Source organism: Myotis lucifugus, unplaced genomic scaffold (assembly GCF_000147115.1).
Source record: "Myotis lucifugus unplaced genomic scaffold, Myoluc2.0 scaffold_31, whole genome shotgun sequence".
Classification (NCBI taxonomy): domain Eukaryota; kingdom Metazoa; phylum Chordata; class Mammalia; order Chiroptera; family Vespertilionidae; genus Myotis; species Myotis lucifugus.
In genome coordinates this window covers 720,653-745,790 of record NW_005871079.1, presented here as the reverse complement: position 1 = coordinate 745,790, position 25,138 = coordinate 720,653, and the positions used below count along the sequence as shown (strand labels likewise).

At 39.4% G+C, this 25,138-nt stretch overlaps 1 protein-coding gene across 13 annotated transcripts in view; it reads right to left on the bottom strand.

The window, feature by feature from the left end:
- Window positions 1–8,674, bottom strand: part of SMC5 (structural maintenance of chromosomes 5) — a 77,123-nt gene extending 68,449 nt beyond the window's left edge. For 4 of the 13 annotated variants that reach the window (XM_014454093.2, XM_014454091.2, XM_023752337.1 and 1 more), the window contains exons 1-2: window positions 8,390–8,672; window positions 3,368–3,509 (exon numbers count right to left, since the gene is read on the bottom strand). In XM_014454093.2, coding sequence (XP_014309579.1) covers window positions 3,368–3,509; window positions 8,390–8,565 — 318 coding nt within the window. In that variant the 5' untranslated portion in view covers window positions 8,566–8,672. Of the gene's footprint in view, window positions 1–3,362; window positions 3,510–8,389 lie in introns of those variants that run through there. The other 9 variants (XM_006086799.3, XM_014454092.2, XM_023752338.1 and 6 more) reach the window with 7 other exon arrangements.
- Between the last annotated feature and the right edge of the window lie 16,464 nt (window positions 8,675–25,138).

Sequence of the window (25,138 nt, the reverse complement as noted above, 5' to 3'; positions counted from 1 at the left end):
AACCTGACCACTGATTCAAGCTTAATTGTTGATCTCTACAGGGGTACAGATTTTATTACACTTTGCAGATATTGCATTTTACTTTTTTTTTTTTTTTTTTTTTTTTTTACAAACTGAAGTTTTGTGGCAACCCTGTGTTGAGCAAGTCTATGCCAAAAATACTATGATTTGCTAAACGCTCATATGATGGTTAAAAATAAAGTATTTTTTGACTAAGGTATATACACTGGGTTTTTTTTGTTTGTTTTTTTAGATATAATGCTAGTGCACACTTACACTACAGTATATAGTATAAACATAACTTTTATATATGCACTGGGAGACAAAAAAATTAGTGTGATACTCGCTTTATTGTGATGGTTTGGAATTGAACTTACAGCATCTCTGAGGTGTGCCTATATTCTTACTATTTTTTATCTCATTGATCTATTAATAGCCCTCCCACTGTGATTATGCAATCTGTTCATTTCTCATTGAGTTCTGTTGATTTAGCCATGGCAGGCTTGCTCAGTGGTTAGAGCATCAGCCCAAGCACCAAAGGGTAATGGGTTTGATTCCTAGTCAAGGGCATATACCTGGGTTGCCAGTTTGATACTCCACCCAGGGTTGGGATGTGTCTCTCTCACATTGATGTTTCTGTCCTCCCACCACCCCCTAAAAATTAATGGAAGAAATATCCTCGTGCAAGGATTAGTTCTGCTGATTTTGCTTATGTGTTTTGGAGCTAGATTATGTGAATTCAAGTTGAGAACTGAACCTTTCATCAATAGTAAATAACCAACTTTATCTCCAAAAGTATTTTTTACTTTAAAGTCTATTTTGCCTGGTATTAATTCAGCTACGCCTACTTTCTTTTGCCTGGTATGTATTTTTCATCCTCTTACTTTCAACTCTAGATATTTTATTATGAATAAAATAGCACGGAACTGTTTCTATTTATAAGTACCGCGTGCTAACCAATTGCGCCATTGGAGCTCTGAACTGTTTCTATTTACCTACACTAACAGACTTCCTCATTTAACAAAAATTTAGACAATTTATATTACAATAACTCTATCTGCATGATTTTAAAAACTATATATTTTTTAAAATATATTTTTATTGATTTCAGAGAGGAAGGGAGAGGGAGAGAGAGATAGAAACAGCAATGATGAGAGAGAATCATTGATCAGCTGCCTCCTGCACGCCCCCTACTGGGGATCGAGCCTGCAAAGCAACCTGGGACCCTTCAGTCCGCAGGTCAATGCTCTATCCACTGAACCAAACCAGCTAGGGCTGCATGATTTTTTATACCATCTTATTTTATGTTTTTTAATAATCTTATTTTCTATATTCCTGATTCTTTTCTTCTCCTCTATTCTTAAGACTTCTGGGTTGTTTGAGCAGTGTTGTGTTTTGTTTTGTTTTTTTCTCCCCTCACTCTTTCTACTTCTTTACCTTTCTTTTTTGGAGGATTTATAGACATTTTAAGATACATATTTAACTTAATAAATTCTGAAGTTAATCAATTATCTTAACTTCCCAACACCACAAATCCATAGAATATTTTAACTCTGATCACTCCCTTCAAGTTGTCCAGAATGAGCAACAGTTAGTTTTATCTATTTTATTTAAACTTTACAAATTAGATATTAGTGTTATTTGATGGTTTCTATATAATTTCCTCACGTTTATCATTTCTTTGCTCACCATTCCTTCTTACATCTTAGACTTTCCTACTGGGACCATATTCCTTCTTCCTACATTATATACTTTCAAAGTTTCTTTAGTGAGAAACTTTACTCTTTTTCTTTGTCTCATCATTCTGAGTACATATTACTACTGTGTTTGATATTCTTTAATTCACTACAATGTGTCTATTTTTGTATTTCTTTTATTTATACTGTTTCTTGAGTTTGAGAATTCAAAATTTCAACATTTCTGGAAAATTCTTATTCCTTCCTCAAATATTGCCTCTTCCTTAAGTCTATATTACCTCTCATATTATATTAAAATATGGATTATCATCCTTTACCTATCATTTCTCAACCTCGATTTTTTTCATTTAAGAAAAAATGTCAAGTACTTTAGTTTATAAATTCTCTTCTTAAATGTGTCTGCTTTGTTGTTTTACCCATCCATAAAGTTTCTCTCTTCAATTAATATAGTTTTAAGTTCTAGTTGGTTCTTTTTCAAATTTCTAATCTTTTGTTATTTATTCCTTTGTCACTTTTTTTAAAAAAAATACATATTTTTATTGATTTTAGAGGAAGGGAGGAGGAGGAGAGAGAAACATCAATGGTGAGAATCATCACTGCACCCCCCTCCCCCCCCCACACACACACTGGGTATCGAGCTCACAACCCAGGCATGTGCCCTGACCAGGAATCGAACCATGACCTCCTGATTCACAGGATGACACTCAACCACTGAGCCACACTGGTGGGGCTCCTTTGTTACTTACAGCCTTCTTTTATTTCCTTACACTAAAGATTCCTAGTTTATGCTGTCTATTTATAAGCTTTGTAGGTTTGATTGTGTAGTCTGATATTTTTGTTAGCTTTTATATTTGGAGATTCATTTCCTCCTATGTTTTGTGACTTTTGGTTACAAATTCATGAATTTCTTAGGCCTTTATGTTTGGATACTTTTGAGAATTGAAGTTATTTTCCTTAAGAGAATTTGCATTTGCTTCTGCCAATGCCTGGAGATATTACTAACTGTGACCACTCTAAACTAAAATTACAATTTATGATATTTAGGCCATAAAGATTATATGAATTCTGGCCCCAAACATGTATGAAGGCTTGTGGTTAAGAATTCATTGGAAGAGTTTCTTTTTTTCTCTACTATATTCAGAGTTAACAAATGAGAAGAGTAAGCAACCCCACTGTCCCATACTGAGATGTTGTTTTCTGTGCTACACATAGTACTTAGCTTCTAGTTTTATCTTCTAGCCCTTTCCCACTACCTTCAGGGCCCCCTATCCCATGGATCTAATTCAAAGCCAGGCTTTAAGGTAGAAGGTAAGCAAATACCCCCAGGGAAACAATTCTAGAGCTTGCTTAAGTTTTCAGATCCACACTATTTTGTTTCTGCCTGGTAAATTTACTTCACCCTTTTACAAGCCCAGCAATACATTAAAAAAAAATTTTTTTTTGACACTATCTAAGAATTGCAAGTATTGTATACTTGGAGAATTCTCTCCATCTATAGCCTAAAATATTTGTAGAAATGGCAATGTCCTCCCAGCTTCTCTACCTGACAACTTCATTATTTAAATTCAAACACTACACTTTTGCTATACCCAAGAAACTGAAATGTAGAAATGGATTTCTTACTAAAGCAAGTCACCACTTTGAAATTTTTTAAAAAGTACTTAACTCACCTTATCTGCCCGTCCCATGAAAGCAGGTTTGCCTGCTAATCCAAGGCAAATGGCACACACAATGCTGGACTTCCCCGTTCCATTAGCTCCAATAATCATATTCAAGTGGGGTCCAGGGCACACTTCACAGATATCATATGTTCTGAATTATAAAGAGGTGAAATTACTAAGCAGAGAAGAAGTGAAGAATATTTTCTTTGCAAAAGCATTTTTTCTTGCTTTATAGTATCATCATCTATAGGTTTACTCAAATTCCTTTAAAGCCAGCTAATCTTACAAATTTAATGTTATTTATAGGTTGTTAATAAACTAGAGGGAAAAAATCTATTAATGGAAAAAAATGAGAAAAAAAAAACAATCTAAACAACATAAACAAACAAACAAAACAGAAAGACTCACAGAAACAGAGAACAAACTGATGGTTGCCAGACTGAGTGTAGGGTTGGAGGCTTGGTGAAAAAGGTGAAGGGAATAAGAATACAATTGGTAGTTACAGAACAGTCATGGAGATGTCAAGTTCAGAATACAGAATATAGTCAATATTGTAATAACTATGTAATGGTGCCAGGTGGGTTCTTGAAATATCGGGGACTCCTTTGTAAAGTATATGATTGTCTAACCACTATGCTATACACCTGAAGTTAATCTATCTATAATAATAAAAGCATAATATGCTAATTAGACCAGACGTCCGACCGGACGTCCTTCCAGACGAAGCTGGGGCTGTGAGGGAAGCCCAGGTCCCAGGTGTCAAAGGGAAGCCAGTGCTGGCAACCAGGGAAAGGAAAGCCTACTCTTGCACGAATTTCGTCGCCTCTAGTATAAAATAATACTGAATGTAATTGAAAAATAAAAATTAAAAACTAAATAAAATGAAAATATCATTAGGAAAATAGATTTCATATGCCTGTTTCATTTATAATTCTGTTGAGTAAAGCAAAATTTGATATTACTTATTCTTTTTTAACAATTATAATACATGAAATATATCAAAGCTACTATACAAATAATTTTTAAAAATGTTATATAAGAGAAGCCATGGCTCATCTGTAAGCTGTAGATTTTACATTTCATTTGTTTTAAACTAAAATGCTTAACAGTAACTTTATACATCCTAATATTTGAAATAATCCAATCAAATTGTTTTTATTCTGATTAGAAAACTAAAGATATACTGGTATATCAACCCTATGGTTTCATTTTATTATTAATTTTTAAAAATTACATCCAATTTCCTTGAATATGCTGCCAGAGATTTACCCAAGGATGCATAGTCCATGTTCAAATAGAACTTATTCCTATGGGAGGAAATGAGAATGCATCAACACCAAGTACTTCTATAATATTCCCTTGTGCCAGAAAGTTGCATCCTGTCCAGCACTCTACCTAGATCGATAGCATCTAATCCTTATTAGTGGCCAGGGACACCTATGGCAAAATGTGAAGCTAACTCTGACTCATATATTTTCCTAGCTTATCTCTGAATACCCTGAATTAAACCCCATAAATAACATCCTGTTCCTACAACCAATTCTCCAAGAAAAACTGTTTCACCTGCTACTAATCTGCTAAATATAGTGTGGGGCAAAAGTAGGTTTACAGTTATTCTTATGGAAAACAATAATTAATAATACAAGAATAAACTGTTTTGCATACTCACAACTGTAAACCTATTTTTGCCACACCCTACACATAAATAATTTAAACAAACACATTCAACTTTAATACTAAAAAAATTTAATAATTTTGAAATGCCAGGTGGTAATAAAAACAAAAACAGGTAGTAAAGGAGAAGTATTTTCTGGCAGGTTTCCAACCCCACATTTCTACACAGCATCTATCTACTTTTTTCAGGTGCTTTATTCTGTTAGCAGCTGGGTCTTGAAGGAACCCTCTATAATGGTTAAAGTAAAACTCTGGGGAACTTCACACATCTGGAAAATTACCTGAGGTGGAATTTCTTAATCCCAACACACAAGCCCTATTCTTTGAACACTTGAATATTCTGCTGTGAAATCTCTGCACAACTCTTACTAAAATAGTGTTGCTACTGGTATTTAAGAAAACAATAGAAACAACAGAAAAAAGCATGAGAATTTATGGTCTATACATATATATTACAAACAGGAAGAGTTGCCAAAAGCAAAACAAAGCCTTTGCATTTAAAATAATTGTTCTGACTCTACATTATGTTTATTGGGAATTCCCTTTCTGTGACTTCCCTTTCGTCTAAGCTCCCTGAAACAGCTATTGTCAAAGGCCCACTTCTTATCAGTTTATCTTCTTTGCCTGTATCTCAAGTATTCTCTACCGCCTCAGAAAGTCAGCCCAGACAACCTATAAATGAAATCACCACCTCAATAACTTTATTTGGAAGTCCCACAACTGTCACTCAAACTTAACACATTCAAAACGAAAGCCACCATCTTTGTCATCCAAAACCACTCTTGTGATCTCTTAGTGAATGTTATCATTCAGAAACCTAGGCATTTGTTTTGAATTATCTTTGATTCTACCATTTCCTTAACCTCTACCTACAACACTCCATCAATCACCCAATCATGTTGGTAGACGTGCAAATCTGGTGTCACTTGTTAAAAAAATTAAGAAAAATAAATAGGATCCTTAATAATTTAGCTCTCTCTAGCTTCGACTTTTTCTCCTTTCTATCTCCTTCCCCTCTTCTCTAATCAGACCTCTAAATCATATTTATGATGAATTTCTTTCAGTTTCTTGACTTATTTTAGGCTTCCTTCCTTTCTCCAATGGAGCCTTTGCACATGCTGTTCCTGCTACCTAGAAATCTTGCCCTCCACTCCCAACCCCACTGACTTGGTTCACCAATAGGAATCCTTCCCCTGACCATTCTTTTCCAGAACATTTTTTTTCTAAGCTTATCTCTCTTCTTTCCTAAAACTCAGAAGTCCTTTCACTGTGAAAATAAAACCTCACCTAGTTCTGCATTTTCCAGCCATATTTTTCCTCTTCACATCTAAGTTTTACTCCCTCACACTCATTCATTCTTCTCTGATCTGCAAAAGTATTCTTCTTCCACTGCTCCATCAAAGGGTCAAAGATTTCCAAATTCTTAATGCAATGGGCTCTTTTTCAGTCCTGTTATCTGACTTCAGCGTAGCAGATAACTTTGAAACACTCTTTTTCCTTGGCTTCTTGATAATACTCTAAGGTTCTTCTCACCTCCCTGAATAGTTCCTGCTCAGCCTGTGAATTCCTCTTCAGCTCACCCTTAAATATTGGCATTCCTCCAGGACTTTATACTTGGCCTTCTATTTCTCGTATTTATATTTTCTTTTGGGCAATCTCAACCATTTCTGCAACTTCAACAATTACTTATATGCATGATTCCTAAATCTCTCATCTGTTCACATTTTTCTGTAAGCCTCAGACACTTAAAATACTGCCTAGGGAAGACCGCCGCCCTCCCCCAAGAAACTTGAAGTCACAGGATCTAAAAGGCGCTTATTATTATTATTCTCTCCAAACTGTTTTCAGTTCTGAATAATACCATATCTGACCAACTAGCCAATACTGCAGTTCTCCTTTACCCTAATGTTTCCCAATTAATCTGTTGCCAGATTCTGTCAAATTTCTTGTCTTTCCACTCCTACCTCCCCAGTGCTACTTGACAAGTTCAAATCCTGATCCTCTCTTGCCTTCATACTGCAAGTCTTCTTGCCCCCAATCTTGCACCCTTTCTAATTCATCCTTTGCACTGCTTCCAGAGTAATATAAATCTCATGCCATTTCCTAGAATGAAGCTGGGACTCCTTGCACAGTATGTAACAGTCCCTCAGTATCACCCATGTTCACATGTTCTCTCACATCCTATGGTTTACTGAAATACCTGATGCTTCCTAAATATAACAAACTGTTGCAGGTAGTTCCTTCGGTCTACAGTCCTCTCCCCTTCTTTTAAGATGTTTATAACATCCCTACAAAGCCCTTTCTCACAGTTGTGAAAGACAGTAACCACTTCACCCTTTGTGCCCCCATGCCATCCTGATGTATACATTAATATGGTATGTAATTCATTTGATGATCTTCCCTGATCCTGGATTCAAATAGTAATTCAGAGAATTGTTGCGAAGAAAGAATGAGAGAGCACTGTATAAATAAGGCACCTTCTTCCATAACTGGCATGATAGGTGCTTAAAAAAAAATGTTGCTGTCATTTCAACTGTTTCCCCTACACCACTCTGTACAAGCTCAAAAAAAAATCTTGATCAAATGAACTGCAAGGTGCTATACTAACACGGTATTTGTACTAAAACATTTTACTAAATTCTAAAATGATTATGATTAGTTGTCTGGAGGGAGAGAAAGGAACAAGGGCAGAAAAGTGGATCTGTAAGGGTCAAGGGTCTGTTGGGAGGCCCAACCACTGAGAGCACGGGCTCATTTTCTTGTACTTTGCAACCTCCATCCCGTACCACCGTCACCATTTCTATCCACCTGGCCGCTGCCACATCATCACTACCGCTGCTTTAACTGTTGCTTCCAGGGAGTCCCCGGACCCATAGTTTTGTGATTTACAGATGAGGTCCTTCCTCTGCAGGCCGTGACTTGCAGCGGGCAGAGATCTGAGCCCTACTACGTGCACTGCCCGGCCAATGACGCCTTCCAAAAACGTTATTATGGTAGGTAATTCATTTGATGATCTTTCCTGATCTGGATTCAAATAGTAATTCAAAGAATTGTTGTGAAGAAAGAACGAGAGCGCACTGTACAAATAAAGCACCTTCTTCCATAACTGGCATGATAGGTGCTTGAAAAAAAAAAGTTGAACGAATAAAACCAAAACAAAAACGCATCACGCAAGACACACGCCTCGCACACCATCACATCCATCCATCTCCACGGCCTGCGAGTATTTGTGCGGGTAACCTCGGCCAGACCCACCAGCCAGGCGCACATCCACCCACCCGCGCTCCCACGCGCGCACACGCACGCAGCGTGCGCCCCCAGGCCCGCTCGCCTGCCCCGCGGCCGCGGGCCACTCACAGGAAGTTCTCCATCGCGATGCGGACGATAGAGCCTTCCACAAAATGTCCGGACAGCGACAGAGGCGGCGCCGAACTCTTTTTCTTGCTCGGGACCTCCGACGAGGGATCTTTCGGAAGCGGTCTCTTGGAGGCCAGGGGCGTGGGGGTCGAGGTCTTCCCGCTCGAAGTCGCCATCCTGGCGTCCCCTCGGCCCCACGGCGGCTTCCGGTCCCACCGACCTGCACACTCGGCGCCCTGACGTCCCGCTCCCGCGCGAACTGCGCGGCGCGCGACCCTGCCCGTGAGCCCGCCCCGCGCCTGCGCAGTCCAGCCCGGCGGCGTCCGTGGGCACGCCCCGCCCCGCCCCCTGGGAGGCCTCAGGTGGGGGTCCGTGGGGCGGGGATCAGCGGAATGCGGCTTCCGGACTTTCTTCTCTGTACATTCCTGCCATTTTCAGATGGTGGTTATTGTTACTTTTTTTGATTTAGAAAAAGATGTCCGCTTCATTTAGTATTTTGAAAGCCCTTTCAGCGCTCGGAGGAAGCCGACCCGCGAGGGGACGGGGGAGGCGTTTGCAGGGCGTCCTGGTTCGCTGAGGACCGAAGCGGGCGATGCGAGGCCGGTCTTGCGTGGATTCCGCCCAAGTGCGCCGGGACGCGCAGGTTTTCGGCTCTTCCTCTTCTCAGTGTGTTCCGTTGGCTTTCAGTCAGGTCCCGGTGTCTTAAAAGAAATAAAAGAAAACTTCCAATGGCTCCGTGCCCAGTGGCTCCCGGAGAGCGCCGTGCCAAGTCTCCGCGCTCTCTGGCGGGTGAAGACTGCGTCGCCCAGGTTCTTCCTATTTATTCCCTGCGCTCGCTCCCCGGGTCCTTATTAAGACTCCTCTTCCCGAGGTTTCTAGGAACGAGAATGCCCTGGCTTCCTTTGGAGGGTGCGTCCACTTAAACCTGCTCGCGTTCGCCTGGTTAACCCCTTCATTGAAGACGGGGGGCACCGCGATCGTCACCCACCTGACACTGCGTCGAGGGGCTTGGGCTGCCTGCCTCCTGCCTGACTTGGTGGTTGGGAGAGCGAAAGAGAACCAGCGAACCAACCAACGGAGGATAATTTCAGGCTGTGAGAGGTGCTGCAAGAAGCGAAAACGATGCATGTGATGGGGGAGGCACGGAAGGCCTGTCGGAGGAGGTGCTGTCTGAGCGAAAAGCCACGGAGAAGGAGCCAAGTGCCTGCGTGAGCAAAGGCTGTCCCAGGCCAGGACAGACGGATGTGCAAGCAAGTGGGGCGTTTGAGGAACAGAGACCGGCGTGGCTGCGGTGCAGTCAGCAAGATTGCACAGCTCAACTGGGCCCACCATGGCACAGCTGAATTTTATTTGAAAAGCAACGGGAAGCCACCGGATGGTTTTAAGCAGGAGAGGGACAGGATTTGGTTAACGTTTTAAATGACTTCTCTGGTTGCTGTTTGGAGGCGGTCAAGGGTAGCAGTGGGTAGGCGATTTAAAAAGCTCTTGCGGCCCGAGCCGCTTTGGCTCAGTAGTCTCAGCTTCGGCCAGCAGCCTGGAGGGTCCCAGGTTGGATTCCGGTCAAGGGCCCGCTGACTGTGGTTGCAGGCTAGAGCCCCGCAAACACAATTGATCTGTGTCTCTCTCACATCCATGTCTCTCTCCCTTCCACTTTTTCTAAAAAACAACAACAAAAAGCAATGGATAAATATTCTTGGGTGAAGATGAACAGTACTTAAATAAATAAAATAGAAAGCTATTGCAGTAGAACCCCAATAGAACCCCAATGCTCCTTTCCCCGGTCTCTGCTTTCTCCCCTCATGCAAATAGAATCTGCACTCTCTTCAAAGTTATAACCAAAGAAAAAAGAATGAGTAAAAAGCATGTGAACTTGTCATGGTTACTAAAAACTTTTTAAAAAGCAAATTAAAGAATAATTTGAAAACTGTCAAATGGCAGAAAACAATAAAAATACTCAGTGCTTATGAAAGGGCACCACTATACTGTTGTTAGATAAGACAAAGGTCTCAGGGTCTGGCAGTTTTTACTAAATGCTATGTTGCTAAGTGCTAAAAGGTAGCACAGTATTTTGAAGACTCAGCTGCAACTTGGTGAGCTTGACCTGAAGTTAGCCAGCTGCAAAGAAGAAAACGTGATTAACTTAAATAGTGCGTAACAGCAATGGCTAAACCTCTGCTCTGGGAGACAGAACTCTGGATATGAATCCCCTGTCTCCTTTACTTGTTGCAAATAAATAAAACTACCGGAGGACAACCGCATCTTGTTCTTGAATAGAATATCCCAGCCAGGGAACCCCTTGAGTTCAGTAGCACTATCATTCCTTACATTGCTAATACCAAAAATAAATATTTTTAAATAATATGTTACCCTGCTTCAAGAGCCTTAGGAGAGTCAAGTTCTTTGAAGAAATGATTACATCTGGGGGAATCTATCCTGATGGGAAAATAATATAGACAGTGGTAATGAGAATTGAGGGAAGAGAAGCAGTCTGATCATTTTTGTACCATCATAATTTCTATAGTGAATCAAATCGTGCTTATAAACTTGAAATTTAAGAATGAGCCCTGAACTTGTGATGACCCACAAGTGCACATACACTATGAGTTCTTGTTTAATCAGCCAGCCAGTTATACTCTGCCATCATCCTTTAAAAAGGAAAATTTTGCTTCTAATTATAAAAGCCACATATGCTAAATGCAGTAATTTTTTAAAAAATATATTTCTTTATTGGTTTCAGAGAGGAAGGGAGAAGGAGAGAGAGATAGAAACATCAATGATGAGAGAGAATCATTGATGGGCTGCCTCCTGCACGCCCCCCACTGGGGACTGAGCCCGCAACCCAGGCATGTGCCCTTGGCCGGAATCGAACCTGGGACCCTTCAGTCCGCAGGCTGACGCTCTATCCACTGAGCCAAGTCGGCCGGGGCTAAATGCAGTAATTTTTTAAAAAAAAATCCTCACCGAGGATATTTTTTCCATTGCTTTCTAGAGAGAGTGGAATTGAGGGAGGAGTTGGGGGAGAGAGAGAAACATTGAAGTGACATGAGAGAGACATATCGATCGGTTGCCTCCTGCACAACCCAGGTTGGGGAACTTGCAACCGAAGTACCCGCCCTTGAGAGGGTCAAATCCAGGAACCTTCGGGTCTGCAGACTGATGCTCTAACCACTGAGCAACCTGCCAGTGGTAAATGCAGATAATTTGAGAACACACAAAAAACCAAACACACAAAGGGAAAAATTATTCATAATTCTTTTACCCAAACAAGTCACTGTTAAGATTTTGCTGTATTTTTTGACATCTTTTTTACTTGTACATGTATGGTTTGCTCCTTTCATTAGAAAAAAAAATGATGATACCACACAAATTATATATATTATTACTTGACCTCCTTTTCTCACTGAATATATTATGAATATCTTTCCATGACATTAATTTCTATGACATAATTTTAAGTAACTATATAGATGTACCATAACTGATTTAAATCTCTTTTGTTGGGCTTTGTATAACTGGAATTTAGCATGAACCAAGGATACTCTGCAGACTGTAATGGCTCAGTGCTACCTAACATTCTTGAAAAATTTCATGCACCCATAAAAATAGGCACACTTATCATGCCACATCTGGATTCTTTAATTCCACTGATGAAAACTGTCTGCATTGCAAAGAGTAGTGGTTAAAGAGGCAGAGGGATAAGGTCTTTAGAACGATTACAAATTAGCTAGAATGTGTTAATGAGTGAGACACAATAGCTAACCCTACACTTCCTAGGGTTAAAAGTCCAGTCACCAGCTGAATTCATCACCCCATCCTTGCTAATAGATATGGCAAAATAATTGCATTTAACATTCTACAGACCAAGGAGTAAGTGACCAGGTGGCTTTTATTTTTTTAAATTCTCACCGAGGATATTTTTCCATTGATTTTTAGAGAGAGTGGAAGAAAGAGGGAAAGACAGAGAGAAATATCAATGTGAGAGAAACGTATTGATTGGTTGCTTCCTACATGCACCCTGACCAGGGCCCAGCCCGGGGAGGAGCCTGCAACCGAAGTATGAGCCCTTGACTGGAATCGAACCCGGTACCCTTTAGTCTGCAGGCTGATGCTCTATCCACTGAGCCAAACCAGCTAGGGCACCAGGGGCTATTTTGAGTGATGGCCTTTCATTCTGCAGAAACTTTAAAACTGACACAAACAGAAAGCTGGCAGAAAGGGGCAGGGTCGAGGATTACACATTTCATCTCACCATCAAAATACCATCTTCAGTGTTTGTTCTCTTTCTTGGCTGCACTTCAAGCCCTTGATAATGGTGCCACAATAGCAAGAAGGTGGACAAGATGCATGGAGTGGGACTCCGCTGAGACGTCTCGAGACATTTTACTCTTCTAACAAGAACCCTCACAGGTTAACAGGAATCATCTCCTCTGGTTTATATGCCAAGTAAGAGGACATACTACGTTTGCTTTTGGCAAATTCTTCAAGTGAAAAAGTGAACCCTCACGGCTTGAAAGAGAGGGAAGCAGTCAGATGCTAAAACCCGAGTCCTTGGCACCCAGGAACAAACCTTCTCCCACTCCCTCCACCTTCCTGCCACGTACACTTTCTAACTATCTAGTTAAAGAACTCCTGGGGAAGATCTAGGCAGGGAGGAGGAGTTCCGAGGAGAATCAGCACCCTTCCCCAAGGAACCTAAAACCCATAGGGCAAGCTTCTGCTACAGATAAGCTGTTTCTAACGTAATACAAAACAATTAAAATACCTACTTATACTGCCGTCATATTAGTATTAGAATTGTTTGTAGTAACAGCTGTAGTATTAGTAGTAATAGCTAAAACCAACAGCACTTACCATACACCAAACTACTGATCTAAGCACTTTTTCATAATTTATTTTATATTCTGTATCAATGTCTCAACAGATTTGCCCCTTTCTCAAATTTCCATCTCTTGGATACAAAAGCCAACTGAAAGACTAAAAAAAATCATTAGGAATTAATATTAGATTTCAGAGGTTCTTTGTGATGTGTCATGATAGAAAGCCTAGAGCTAAACCGGCCTTCAATTCTTTTGAGAATATAAAATGGGAGAACAGTATTAACTTGCTCCAGAAGGAATTTACCTTTAATTCCTTCATGAACAAGGTGCTAAAGCACCATGTGCCATCCCCTCTGCAAGTCCTTGCAAAGTGAAGTGATAGTCCTTCTTGCCCAGCCTAGGTCAGGAGCATCCGGGGGAGAGCAAGGGTTTCTTCTCACTCCCTGTTACTTCCCAAAGGAAAGAAAGTGGGTAATTGTTAGAACTGTGGAGAATCTGTTGAAATTAGTTATATTAAGTTCAGTCCTGTGGTATTAGTCACCAAGAGTGACATTTCATCCTGGCATCTCAACAAGCTGGGGTATTGCTGAACTCTGATAAACTGGGTGGTTTTAATTTCTCACTTCCACAGCTTTGATTGGTATTCATAAAACTCTTTTTAAATAATTAAAGTTGTATTTTTGAAAGTTTGAAAGTCCAAAAAAGCATTAAACAGAAACTAACATCCATTCATCCATATATCTATAATAATAAAAGCATAATATGCTAATTAGACCAGACAGCCAAACAACCTTCTGGACATCATTCTGGACGTCCTTCCAGATGAAGCCATGGCTGCAGGAGCTGAGGCAGAGGTGGTTAGGGGCGATCAGGCAGACAAACGAGCAGTTAGGGGTGATCAGGCAGGCAGGCAGAGTGGTTAGAGGCGATCAGGTAGGCAGGCAAGCGGTTAGGAGCCAGCGGTCCCGGATTGCGAGAGGGATGTCCAACTGCAGGTTTAGGCCTGATCCCCCAGTTAACTATTCTTACGCACTTATTCATTGTGTAATGTAATGTCCGTTAAGGCAATTTTAATACATAGTAATATTTTGAGTCTGAATATATCACATAAATGTATTACATGTATACATTATCAACATAAAATATAATAAGAGTAGTTATACAACTTGGTTTTTCATTCAACAATATAATTTTGAGATATATCCATGTTGACTCATATAAATCTGGTTTCCTTTTAACTTTTCTAGGTTTTTGTATGTATATATCATACTTTATCCATTACTCTACAGATCTGATATATGGATTGCTTCCAATTTTTCATTTTTATAAACATTGCTTCAGGAAAAATCCTCAGATACATCTTTATGTATATGTGCTAGCATATCTCTAGAATAGATGCCAAGAATTAGGATTGCTAGACCATATATCAACTAATGATTTTCCTTCAGTTTCTTGGTATTAGTGCTTGTGGCCAATTTCTTAGTAATTGTGATTATTTGAAAGTATGTCAAAACAAAATTTCTCTGTCCCTCCCCCCATCTTCCTAGCATTGGCTCAATGGTTATTCTCTCTTTTACACACACACACACACACACACACACACACACCCTCCTCTACACAGTGCCCACTTTCTCCCACCAGCTCCAGATTCTGTGGAGCCTGAAGCTCATATAAGTTGTGAAGCCCCATCTGAAAAAAACACAAAATTAGGATAGAGATTATTTATTCAGAATGAGAGAAGAAATCACAGCTTTAGTACTATTGACATCTTGGGCAAGATAAATTCTTTGTTGGGGGAAGAGGAGGCAGCTGTCCTGTGCATTGTAGGATGGTCAGCAGCATCCTTGCCCTCTACCCACTAGATACCAGTAGCACCTCCCCAGTTTTAACAATAAAAAATGTCTCTAGATATTAGCAATGTCCCTTGAGGGGTAAAATTGCTCCAGTTGAGAACACTGCTCTAATTCTGCCCTCTTTTAGAGCATAGAAAAGGAAGGGAGCCATTCCAGCTCCTCTTATGAGTTGAACTATGTCTAAATCCCCTAAATTTCTAAGGAAATGAAAAGTTCCTATCTTACTCATTAACATATATGCAACTATCTACCAATGTTCAAAACAGTAAATACTTCATGACCTAATTGGGTTTATTATAGGAATTCAAGATTAAGTACTCACAAATTAAATCAATTAATGTGATTATTCATATTAAAAGATTACAGGAGAAAGATTGAAGCAGAAAAAAAACATTCAATTATTTTCAACACATATTCATCTTTAAATTTCCTAGAAAGTACAAGCAGAAGAAAACTTCCTTTAATGATTAAAAAGCAACTCCAAAAATCTCCAGCAAACTCATATTCTATGATGAAATACTTAGAAATATTCTCAAATTCTGGAAAAAGTCAAGCATGATCCTATCACTACTTCTACTGAGCACTGTATTGGATATTTTAGTCTGCCAAATACATTAAGAAAACAGGGCAGATAGAAATGTTCAAAAGGAAAAACCCAAACTGGGCGTATTAAGAAATCTGATTTAAAAGTAAAAGAAAATCATGGTAGGCAGAATAATGGCCCCCCAAAGATGGCCCATATCCTAATCCCTGGCACTTGTGAATATGTTACTTTACACAGCAAAAGGGAATTTGCAGGTGTGATTAAGTTAAGGACTTTAAGATGGGGTAATTTTTCTGGATCATCCAGGTGGGCCAAATATAATGACAAGGGCCCTTATAAGAGGGAGGCAAGAGGGTCAGAATGACAGGAGATGTGACCACAAAAGCAGATATGAGTGATGACACAGTTGGAAGGTGGCCAGGAGCTAAGGAATGTGGGAAGCCTCTAAAACAGCGGTTCTCAACCTGTGGGTCGAGACCGCTTTGGGGGTCGAACGACCCTTTCACAGAGGTCGCCTAAGACCATTGGAAAACACATATATAATTACATATTGTTTTTGTGATTAATCACTATGTTTTAATTATGTTCAACTTGTAACAATGAAAATACATCCTGCATATCAGATATTTACATTACGATTCATAACTGCAGCAAAATTACAGTTATGAAGTAGCAACGAAAATAATTTTATGGTTGGGGGTCACCACAACCTGAGGAACTGTATTAAAGGGTCTCGGCATTAGGAAGGTTGAGAACCACTGCTCTAAAAGCTGGAAATGGCAAGCCCTGGCCGGGTGGCTCAGTTGGCTAGAGCAGTGGTTCCCAAACTTATTTGGCCTACCGCCCCCTTTCCAGAAAAAATATTACTCAGCGCCCCCTGGAAATTAATTTTTTTAAGATTTTAATAGCAATTAAACAGAAAGATATATGTATTAATGTTTCTACCTTTTTCGTAAAATATAGTAAAGAAAGGTGTAAATTAGAAACATTGAAGTTTGAAATTATGAAACTATTTATTGAACTCAGAATAGAAAGGTAATACAAAAAAAGTTAAAACAAATGCACCTGTGGCCATCACCGCCCCCCTGGATCGCTGCAGCGCCCACCAGGGGGCGGTAGCGCCCACTTTGGGAATCACTGGGCTAGAGCATCATCCTATGCATCAAAAGGTTTCTGGTTTGATTCCCAGTCAGGATACATACCTAGGTTGCGGGCTCGACCTCTGGTCAGGGCACGTATGGGAGGCAACCTATTGATGTTTCTCTCTCACCTCTCTCTCTCTTCCCCTCCCCCATTCTCTCCCTAAAAAAATGAAAAATAAAAAAAGCTGGAAATGGAAAGAAATGTATTTTCCCAGAGCTTCCCTTAAAGGAACATAACCCTGCCAACACATTGATTTTAGCCTCATGAGATCCATTTTCAGAATTCTAACTTCCAGACGTGTAAGATAATAAATGTGCTGTTTTGTGCCACAAATAGTGTAGTAGAGTGTAGTAATTTGTTTCAGCCACAATAGGAAAGGAATGCAAATATAGAGTCTATTCCAAGAAGTGATAGAAAACTTGGCAATTGTACTGGATATAACTCCAGATGAATCAAAGACTTAAAGGTGATAGGCAAACATTTAATGTTTTAGAAGAAACCACATGGGAACATCTTTCAAAACACAAGGTAAGGAAGAGTTTCTTAAATAAGACAAAATATACATAAACCATTAATAAAATTAAAAGATCATCAGTTAATATGTAATAAAAACTAAGGCCTTTCATGAGTGGGGAGCGGGAAGTCACAGCTAAAAAAAAGACACTTGCAACCTTTAAAACAAACAGAAGCTTCATATCTGGAACATTAGAGAATTCCTACAAAAATATACCCATATGATACATACCCTCGGCCCAACAACCCTTTAACAATCAGGAGGAACAAAATCTCTAAGTGGGGAGTGAGATAGGGTATGTAGCCAAAGGACTTTACTCGATAAGGGCTACAAGGACTATCAAGGAGATAGTAAGACAACCCCCTCCCTCATGGATTTATGGCTTAGAACCTGCAGAAGACCAGTTCGATTCAACATGGTGACTAATTTCACCTTGTGGTAACCTCTAGCCTCATTATACACTCAATGTAATATTAGCATACTAAATGACATCACCATAATCAAAACAGAAGGCTAGTATAAGGACACAAGATGTTATCTAGGGGGCTCTTCCAAGAAGTCTCCACCCCTTTCCCCCAGAAAAATCCTGAATATTCTTCCGCCTTCTTGAATGCCTTATCCTTCGGTTAAATGAGCCTCAATGAAAGAAGTAAATCCCACTAGGGAGGGGCTGCTCTGTCTGTGGAGTAGCCACTCTCTGCCTCAGTGCTTCACTAATAAATTCTCTTTAACATTAAATGATAAAAATAAATAAATAAAATTTAAAAAGAGAGCAAGAAAATTATACATAGTTCAATGAAACAAATGGGCAAAATAGGCATTTTGCATGAATAGACATAGGACATATAAGATGCTCAATTTAATTCATAATTAGAAAAATGCAAATTAAAAACCTCAATGAAATACAATTTCATAATTATCAGATTGGCAAAAATTAAAGTCTGACACTAGCAAGTTTTGGCATCATCTATACTGGTAAGGATAGTGTAGATTAGTGTAGCCACTTGGGAAGCAGTTTTTCATCATTGAGTTAAGTGTACATATCATACAAACCTGCAATTTATGTATTAGCTATATAACCATAAGGAATTATTTCACATGGGTACCTGGCTATTTGTATGAGAATATTTTAGCAGCACTGTTCACAATAGCAAAGTACTAGAACAACCCAGGTATGCATCAATGATAAAATGGATTAATTACAGTATAATCATGTAATGGAATACCATACCATAGAGAAATGAACGACAGCTAGAAATGCAACATGGCTGAATCCCAAAAACATAATTTTGAGCAAAAAGGCAAATTATACATGACTATATATATATAGTGAATTTTTATATGTGGTACTTTTACTATCATTGATATATATATATTCATTTATTATCGATTCATGAATATGTATAGATTCATTTTACTATCATTGATAGATATAAATATGTGTGTATATATACATATAACCATAAAAAACATGATTTCTTCCTTGTTTATCTGAAAATCTTATTTTGCCCTTTTGAATGATAAAATTCTCAGTTGATATTATTTTCTCTCAACATGTTAAAAATATTACACTGTCTTTACACTTTCCTCATGATTGAGAAGTTTTGTTTTGTTTAAATTTTCATTCCTCTGTAGTTCATCTGTCTTTTCATTCTAGTTACATTTCAAATTCTTTGCCTTTGGCATTCCATAATTTCATAATGATGTATCTAGGTGTGGATTTATTTTGACTTATATTGCTCAGAATTTGTTGAACTTCTTAATTTGGAGCATTTTTAGGCATGTCCAATTCTGAAATAGTCTCAAATATTCTCCCTTTGAATATACCCTCCTCCCATTCTGTCTTTCTGAAGCTCTTATTTTAATAAACTAGTATGTATATTTTAATATGCTAGTATGTATATATTGATACACTAGTGTATATATATATTAATACACTAGTATGTATATATTAATACACTAGTATGTAAGACAGAATGAATGATAGTCTCATTCATTGGATCCTTTATATTTTTTCACTTTTTTATCTTTCTACTAGAGGCCCAGTGCACGAAATTTGTGCACATTAAAAGGGAATTAATTAGAGGAAATATTTTAATATTGCTATTTGCCCTTTCTCTATAATAGAAGTGTCAGAGATAAAAGAAAATTAGTAAAATGTATATGAAAATCTCCCTCTTGTCAGAGTCTAGGGTGCGCTGCAGGACCTAGAGTCAAGTCCCCTCCCACCACCCACACGTGCTTCGAAAACGCAGGAGAACCCAGATCCAGCCAGCCCCACCCCCGTCAAGCCCCTCCCAGCGGGGGCAGGGCGCAGTCTCAGGTCCCCTGGCCCAGCGCCAGGGCGGGGGGTGCATCCTGAGGTACCCTGTCAAGCCCCATGGGGCTGGGGCGTGGCCTGAGGTCCTTCGCCCCAGCTGGGCACTATGCAGCCTCAGGTCCCTGCTGTTATGATGTTATGGCGTCCTGGCTAATTTGCATATTCTTCTATTATATAGATAGATATATTGCATTCTGGTTTATTATCTTATATTCTAGCTCACCATGTCCCTTCTATTTATGCATCTAACTAGATATTTGCCTTTTCCATGGACTCTTTCATTTTAATGACTATATTTTTCATGTTAGAAGTTCTGTTTGGTTCCCTTTAAAATCTACCTGCTTGTTTTTCATATTATTTTGTTCTGTTATGTTTTCAATGCTTTTATTGGGGTGGGGAGGGGTCTAATTATTTAAAAAATAGTTAAAGTGTCTATCAAAAGTTTCATCCTATTGCCCGGCCAGTGTGGCCCAGTGGTTGAGCATCGACCTGTGAAGCAGGAGGTCACAGTTTGGTTCCCAGTCATGGCACATGCCCAGGTTTCTGGCTCGACCCCCAGTATGGGACGTGCAGGAGGCAGCCGATCAATGATTCTCTCTCTTTGTGAAATCAATAAAAATATATTTAAAAAAATTTCATCCTATGAAATCTTGGGTATCTAATTCTGCTGTTCATTGATGGTTGATTTTGCTTCTAGTGGACTATTTCACTAAATGTTTTCTAATTTTGGATTGTGTGTCCTTTTTCCATGCAGTTGTACATGTGAGGAACTTGTACAGTCTGGGTTGGGTGCATGGCCCTCTAAAGGAGGTTTTTATTTGTTTTTTCCAGGTATTCTACACGTATCACTGGCCAGGGACATATTTTCATGTTAAAGTTTGAGTATGTGGATTTTCAGACCATGAAATTTTGATGGACCAAAGAAAATTATATCCCTTGTGATTTTTTAAAAAATCCACATACATATTTGTATTAAACTAAATGCTTTCACTGAGCTTTTGTGTACTTAATCCACATTTGTTGAGCATGCTAGGCCATGGGAGCACAACCACTGACTAAGTGACCATTCTTGAGGAGACAGACATGAACACAGGAAGTTAGGTTTAGTATGATAAATTTTGCTTGGGGCATATATAGGGTAATTAGCACCGAAGAAGCATTAATAGTGGCTGGGTTAGGAAGAACAAAGGGGAAGGCATTGCCCAGGTACTGGTTAAAATGGGCCGTGTATTGTTAATAATAAGAAAAAATTGATCAAAGGACAAGATTACATGATTGCTTTATCCTTAAGATGGCACTATAAACTCACAATTCTTTTGTAGAGAAAGAATACATACAAATAACTGATTTATCCAAAAATTTCACTCAAACCTTATAAACTTGAATGGCTCCTGTGTGTAAGATACTAAATGCATGTAATATTTGCATTTAATCTTTACAGCAACCTAAAGAAGTAGAGTCAAGTATTTGCCCCATTTTGCAGACTGGAAATAGAAGTTGGAGAGGGTGTAAGTGACTTGCTCGCAGTCACAAAGCCTGTAAAGGCAAAACCTGGATTTAAACTGAAACAGCCTGAATCTGGAACCATGCACTTAATCACTATGCTGTATCCCCTCTTTATAGTAACCCACATGATAAAAATGCCACCACATTAGCATGATCAGTTACTAAAATTCATTTTTTCCCCCAATTCTAGTTAGATCGCACCGGAAAACATGTCCCCGTCTGGCAATAAGTCAGAGTCCATGGTAGTAGGTTTCCATTGGTTGCTCTGCCCAGACTTCAACCAAGAAGCTGGCCTGCCGTCTCTGGTCAGATGCCCCACCCTAGGCCCTCTCACAGCACCCTAAGCATATGGCCTTTTTGTACATAGCACTCTGAATTGTGCTGACAGGTTTAGATCTCTGTTTTGCTCACTGATATGTGAGCATCTTTGTAACCCCCATGCTTGGTATAATGCCTGGGGCACAGATTTCTCAAGTCTTTGCTGAACTTTTTCTTCTTCCACATTAAACCAGTCCTTGCTTCACAGCCACTATTTTCTCAGCCTCCCCTTTTTCACTACTTTCAAACCTAGACAGCAAATTAAAGGAGGGAAGACAATTGTGTGAAAAAGTAGTTTCTATCTGAAACACTTGTGTGTTTAGGTGAAAATCGGAATAAATGCAAACACTGGGGATAAATGTTAAGTGCTACCTGTTAAGTTAGTATGCCTTCCTCCTAGGATATTTCTAAACCCGAGAAAACTATACCGTGTTTACTATGCTTCCATATTTCCCCTCCAGGTGAAATTTAGTTCAAATGAATGCCAAGGGCAACCTGGAAAAGGAAGAGAAGCATCCAAAAAGCAAATCTTGCAAAAGCAGCACACACGAGGGAGGGTAAACGAATCTGCTCACCTTCCGCCTCCTCTCTTCTCTTACAGGAAATTCAGATTGTTTCTGCAGGACAAATGGCAACAATGACCTTCTTCCTTTCTGCCCTAAGTCAATAACTAGTTCCCAACTCCCCCTCACCCCACAAGTCCCAAAGCTGGTGCCCCAAGTAGCATTTCTGACTCAGCAATCTTTGGGGCAATTTAGGTAGCTGATAAATCCTCTTGAGCTGAGGGAAAGTTGGAAGCTTTGGCCCGGGGGCCACATGCAAATACAAATATTGTATTTGTTCCCGTTTTGTTTTTTTACTTCAAAATAAGATATGTGCAGTGTGCATAGGAATTTGTTCATAGTTTTTTTTTAAACTATAGCCCGGCCCTCCTACGGTCTGAGGGACAGTGAACTGGCCCCCTGTTTAAAAAGTTTGAGGACCCCTGCTCTTGAGTGAGGGAAACTTGGAACCTTTTGCTAGAGTTTAAGTTAGTACTGTGGATGGAGTTGTCAGGAGAGCTAGGTTCAGAAGGCGGTCTGATGAGGATTAGAACACAAGTTTGGCGGTGAAACAGACCCAGGTGCAAAACTAGGCCCTGCTCGGCCGGCGTGACTCAGTGGTTGAGCATCAATCTATGAACCAGGAGGTCATGATTCAATTCCTGGTCAGGGCACATGTCCACGTTGCAGGCTCGATCCCCAGTAGGGGGCATGCAGGAGGCAGCCGATCAATGATTATCTCTCATCATTGATGTTTCTATCGCTTTCTCCCTCTCCCTTCCTCTCGGAAATCAATAAAAATCTATTTAAAAAACCAAACAAACTAGGCCCTGCACTAGCAGCTGTACTTGAACAGAATCACTTTCCCTATTTATAATGGAAATATCCCTAGATCTATTTTATGGGTTATCAGGATAATACCAGGTATGAGCGAATTCATGTAAAGCTCTTTGAACAATGCCTAAAAATAGTAAGTATTCAATAAATGTTAGCTAGATTACTATGGATTTATGTAATCCATAAGCAAGGAGGCTAGTGAATGAATTCACTCATTCATCACATATTAAAAACCCCTTACTATGCACTAGATACTAGGTCCTAGAGACACAATCTTCATTTCTTTATTCAGCAGATATAACTAAGCTCTGAACAGGAATTACATTTTGGACAGGAATAACATTTTGAGGAAATTATATGGTCTAGTATGCTGTTGAATTGGTTAACATCTTGAAATCTTCCTTTCCCAGTGATTCAACTCTAGGGATTTCCCTGCTATGATAATTAATCATCATGACTGGAATGGATTTGGTTTACAAAATTTTGCTTTACTACAAAAGTTTATTTTATTCTCTTCATAAATCTCAGAGTGTTTATTTTGTATAGTTGAGTATTTTTTGTTTTCTAAGTAATGTGGTGTTCAGAGAGATATAATGTACTTTATAGATTAATTTATGGATTTTGATGGGAAATCCTCCATCAGACCAATGGATTTGGGGGCACACAAAGCAGTAAGAGGTGTGAGCTTTGGGGGCAGAGAGACCTGATGCTGAGTTCCTTCACTTAACAGCTATTTTATTTTTGCTTCTTCTGAGCCTTGGTTTACTTATCTTTGAAAAGGGATAACAATATCTCCAGCTAGGAGGATATTGAAAGGATTAAATTCATCCATCCCTCCATCCATCCCTCCATCCATCCATCCATCCATGCACCCACCTACCCATCCATCTATCCATCCTTCCTTCCATCCATTCATGCAAGTATTGATTGAGCACCTATTATATACTAGACATTCTTCTGGGTACTGAGACTACAAAGGTAAACAAAACAAGCCAGAGTCCTTATCCTCATACAGTTTACATTCTAACAAGATGAAGTTTGTGGGGACATTGAGATTGTTTATGTGAAATAAAACACTTAAAATCAATTATTCCACTAATGTATGCAGTGCTATGTCACTAGTAAAAGGCTTAAGAAGCAGTTAGTATATAGACCAATGGAATAGAATAGAGAACCCAGAAATTGATCCAAACCACTATGCTCAATTAATATTTGACAAAGGAGGCAAGATCATACAATGGAGTCAAGGCAGTCTTTCAATAAATGGTGTTGGGAAAATTGGACAGATACATGCAAAAAAAAATGAAACTAGACCACCAACTTACACCATACACAAAAATAAACTCAAAATGGATGAAGGACTTAAACATAAGATGGGAAACCACAAAAATATTAGAGGAATCCACAGGCAGCAAAATCTCAGACATATGCCGAAGCAATATCTTCACCGAAACAGCTCCTAGGGCAGTGGTCGGCAAACTCATTAGTCAACAGAGCCAAATATCAACAGTACAACAATTGAAATTTCTTTTGAGAGCCAAATTTTTTAAACTTAAACTATATAGGTAGGTACATTGTTATTAACTTAATTAGGGTACTCCTAAGGCTTAGGAAGAGCCACACTCAAGGGGCCAAAGAGCCGCATGTGGCTCGCGAGCTGCAGTTTGCTGACCACTGTGAGGGCAATGGAAACTAAAGAGAAAATAAACAAGTGGGACTACATCAAAATAAAAAGCTTTTGTACAGCAAAAGAAACCACCAACAAAACAACAAGAAAGCCCACTGCATGGGAGAACATATTTGCCATTGTTATCACTCATAAGGATTTAATCTCCACCATTTATAGGGAACTCATACAACTTAACAAAAGGAAGATAAACAACCCAATCAAAAAATGGGCAACGGACCTAAATAGATACTTTTTGAAAGAGGACATAAGGAAGGCCAAGAGACATATGAAAACATGCTTAAAGTCACTAATCACCCGAGAGATGCAAATCAAATGACAATGAGGTACCATCTCACACCTGTCAAAATGGCTATCATCAACAAATCAACAAATGACAAGTGCTGGCGAGGATGTGGAGAAAAAGGAATCCTAGTGCACTGCTAGTGGGAATGCAGACTGGTGCAGCCACTGTGGAGAACAGTATGGAGTTTCCTCAAAAAACTAAAAATGGAATTCCCATTTGACCCAGTGATCCCACTTCTAGGAATATACCCCAAGAAACTAGAAACACCAATCAGAAAGGATATATGCACCCCTATGTTCATAGCAGCACAATTTATAATAGCTAAGATTTGGAAACAGCCTAAGTGCCCATCAGCAGACGAGTGGATTAAAAAACTGTGGTG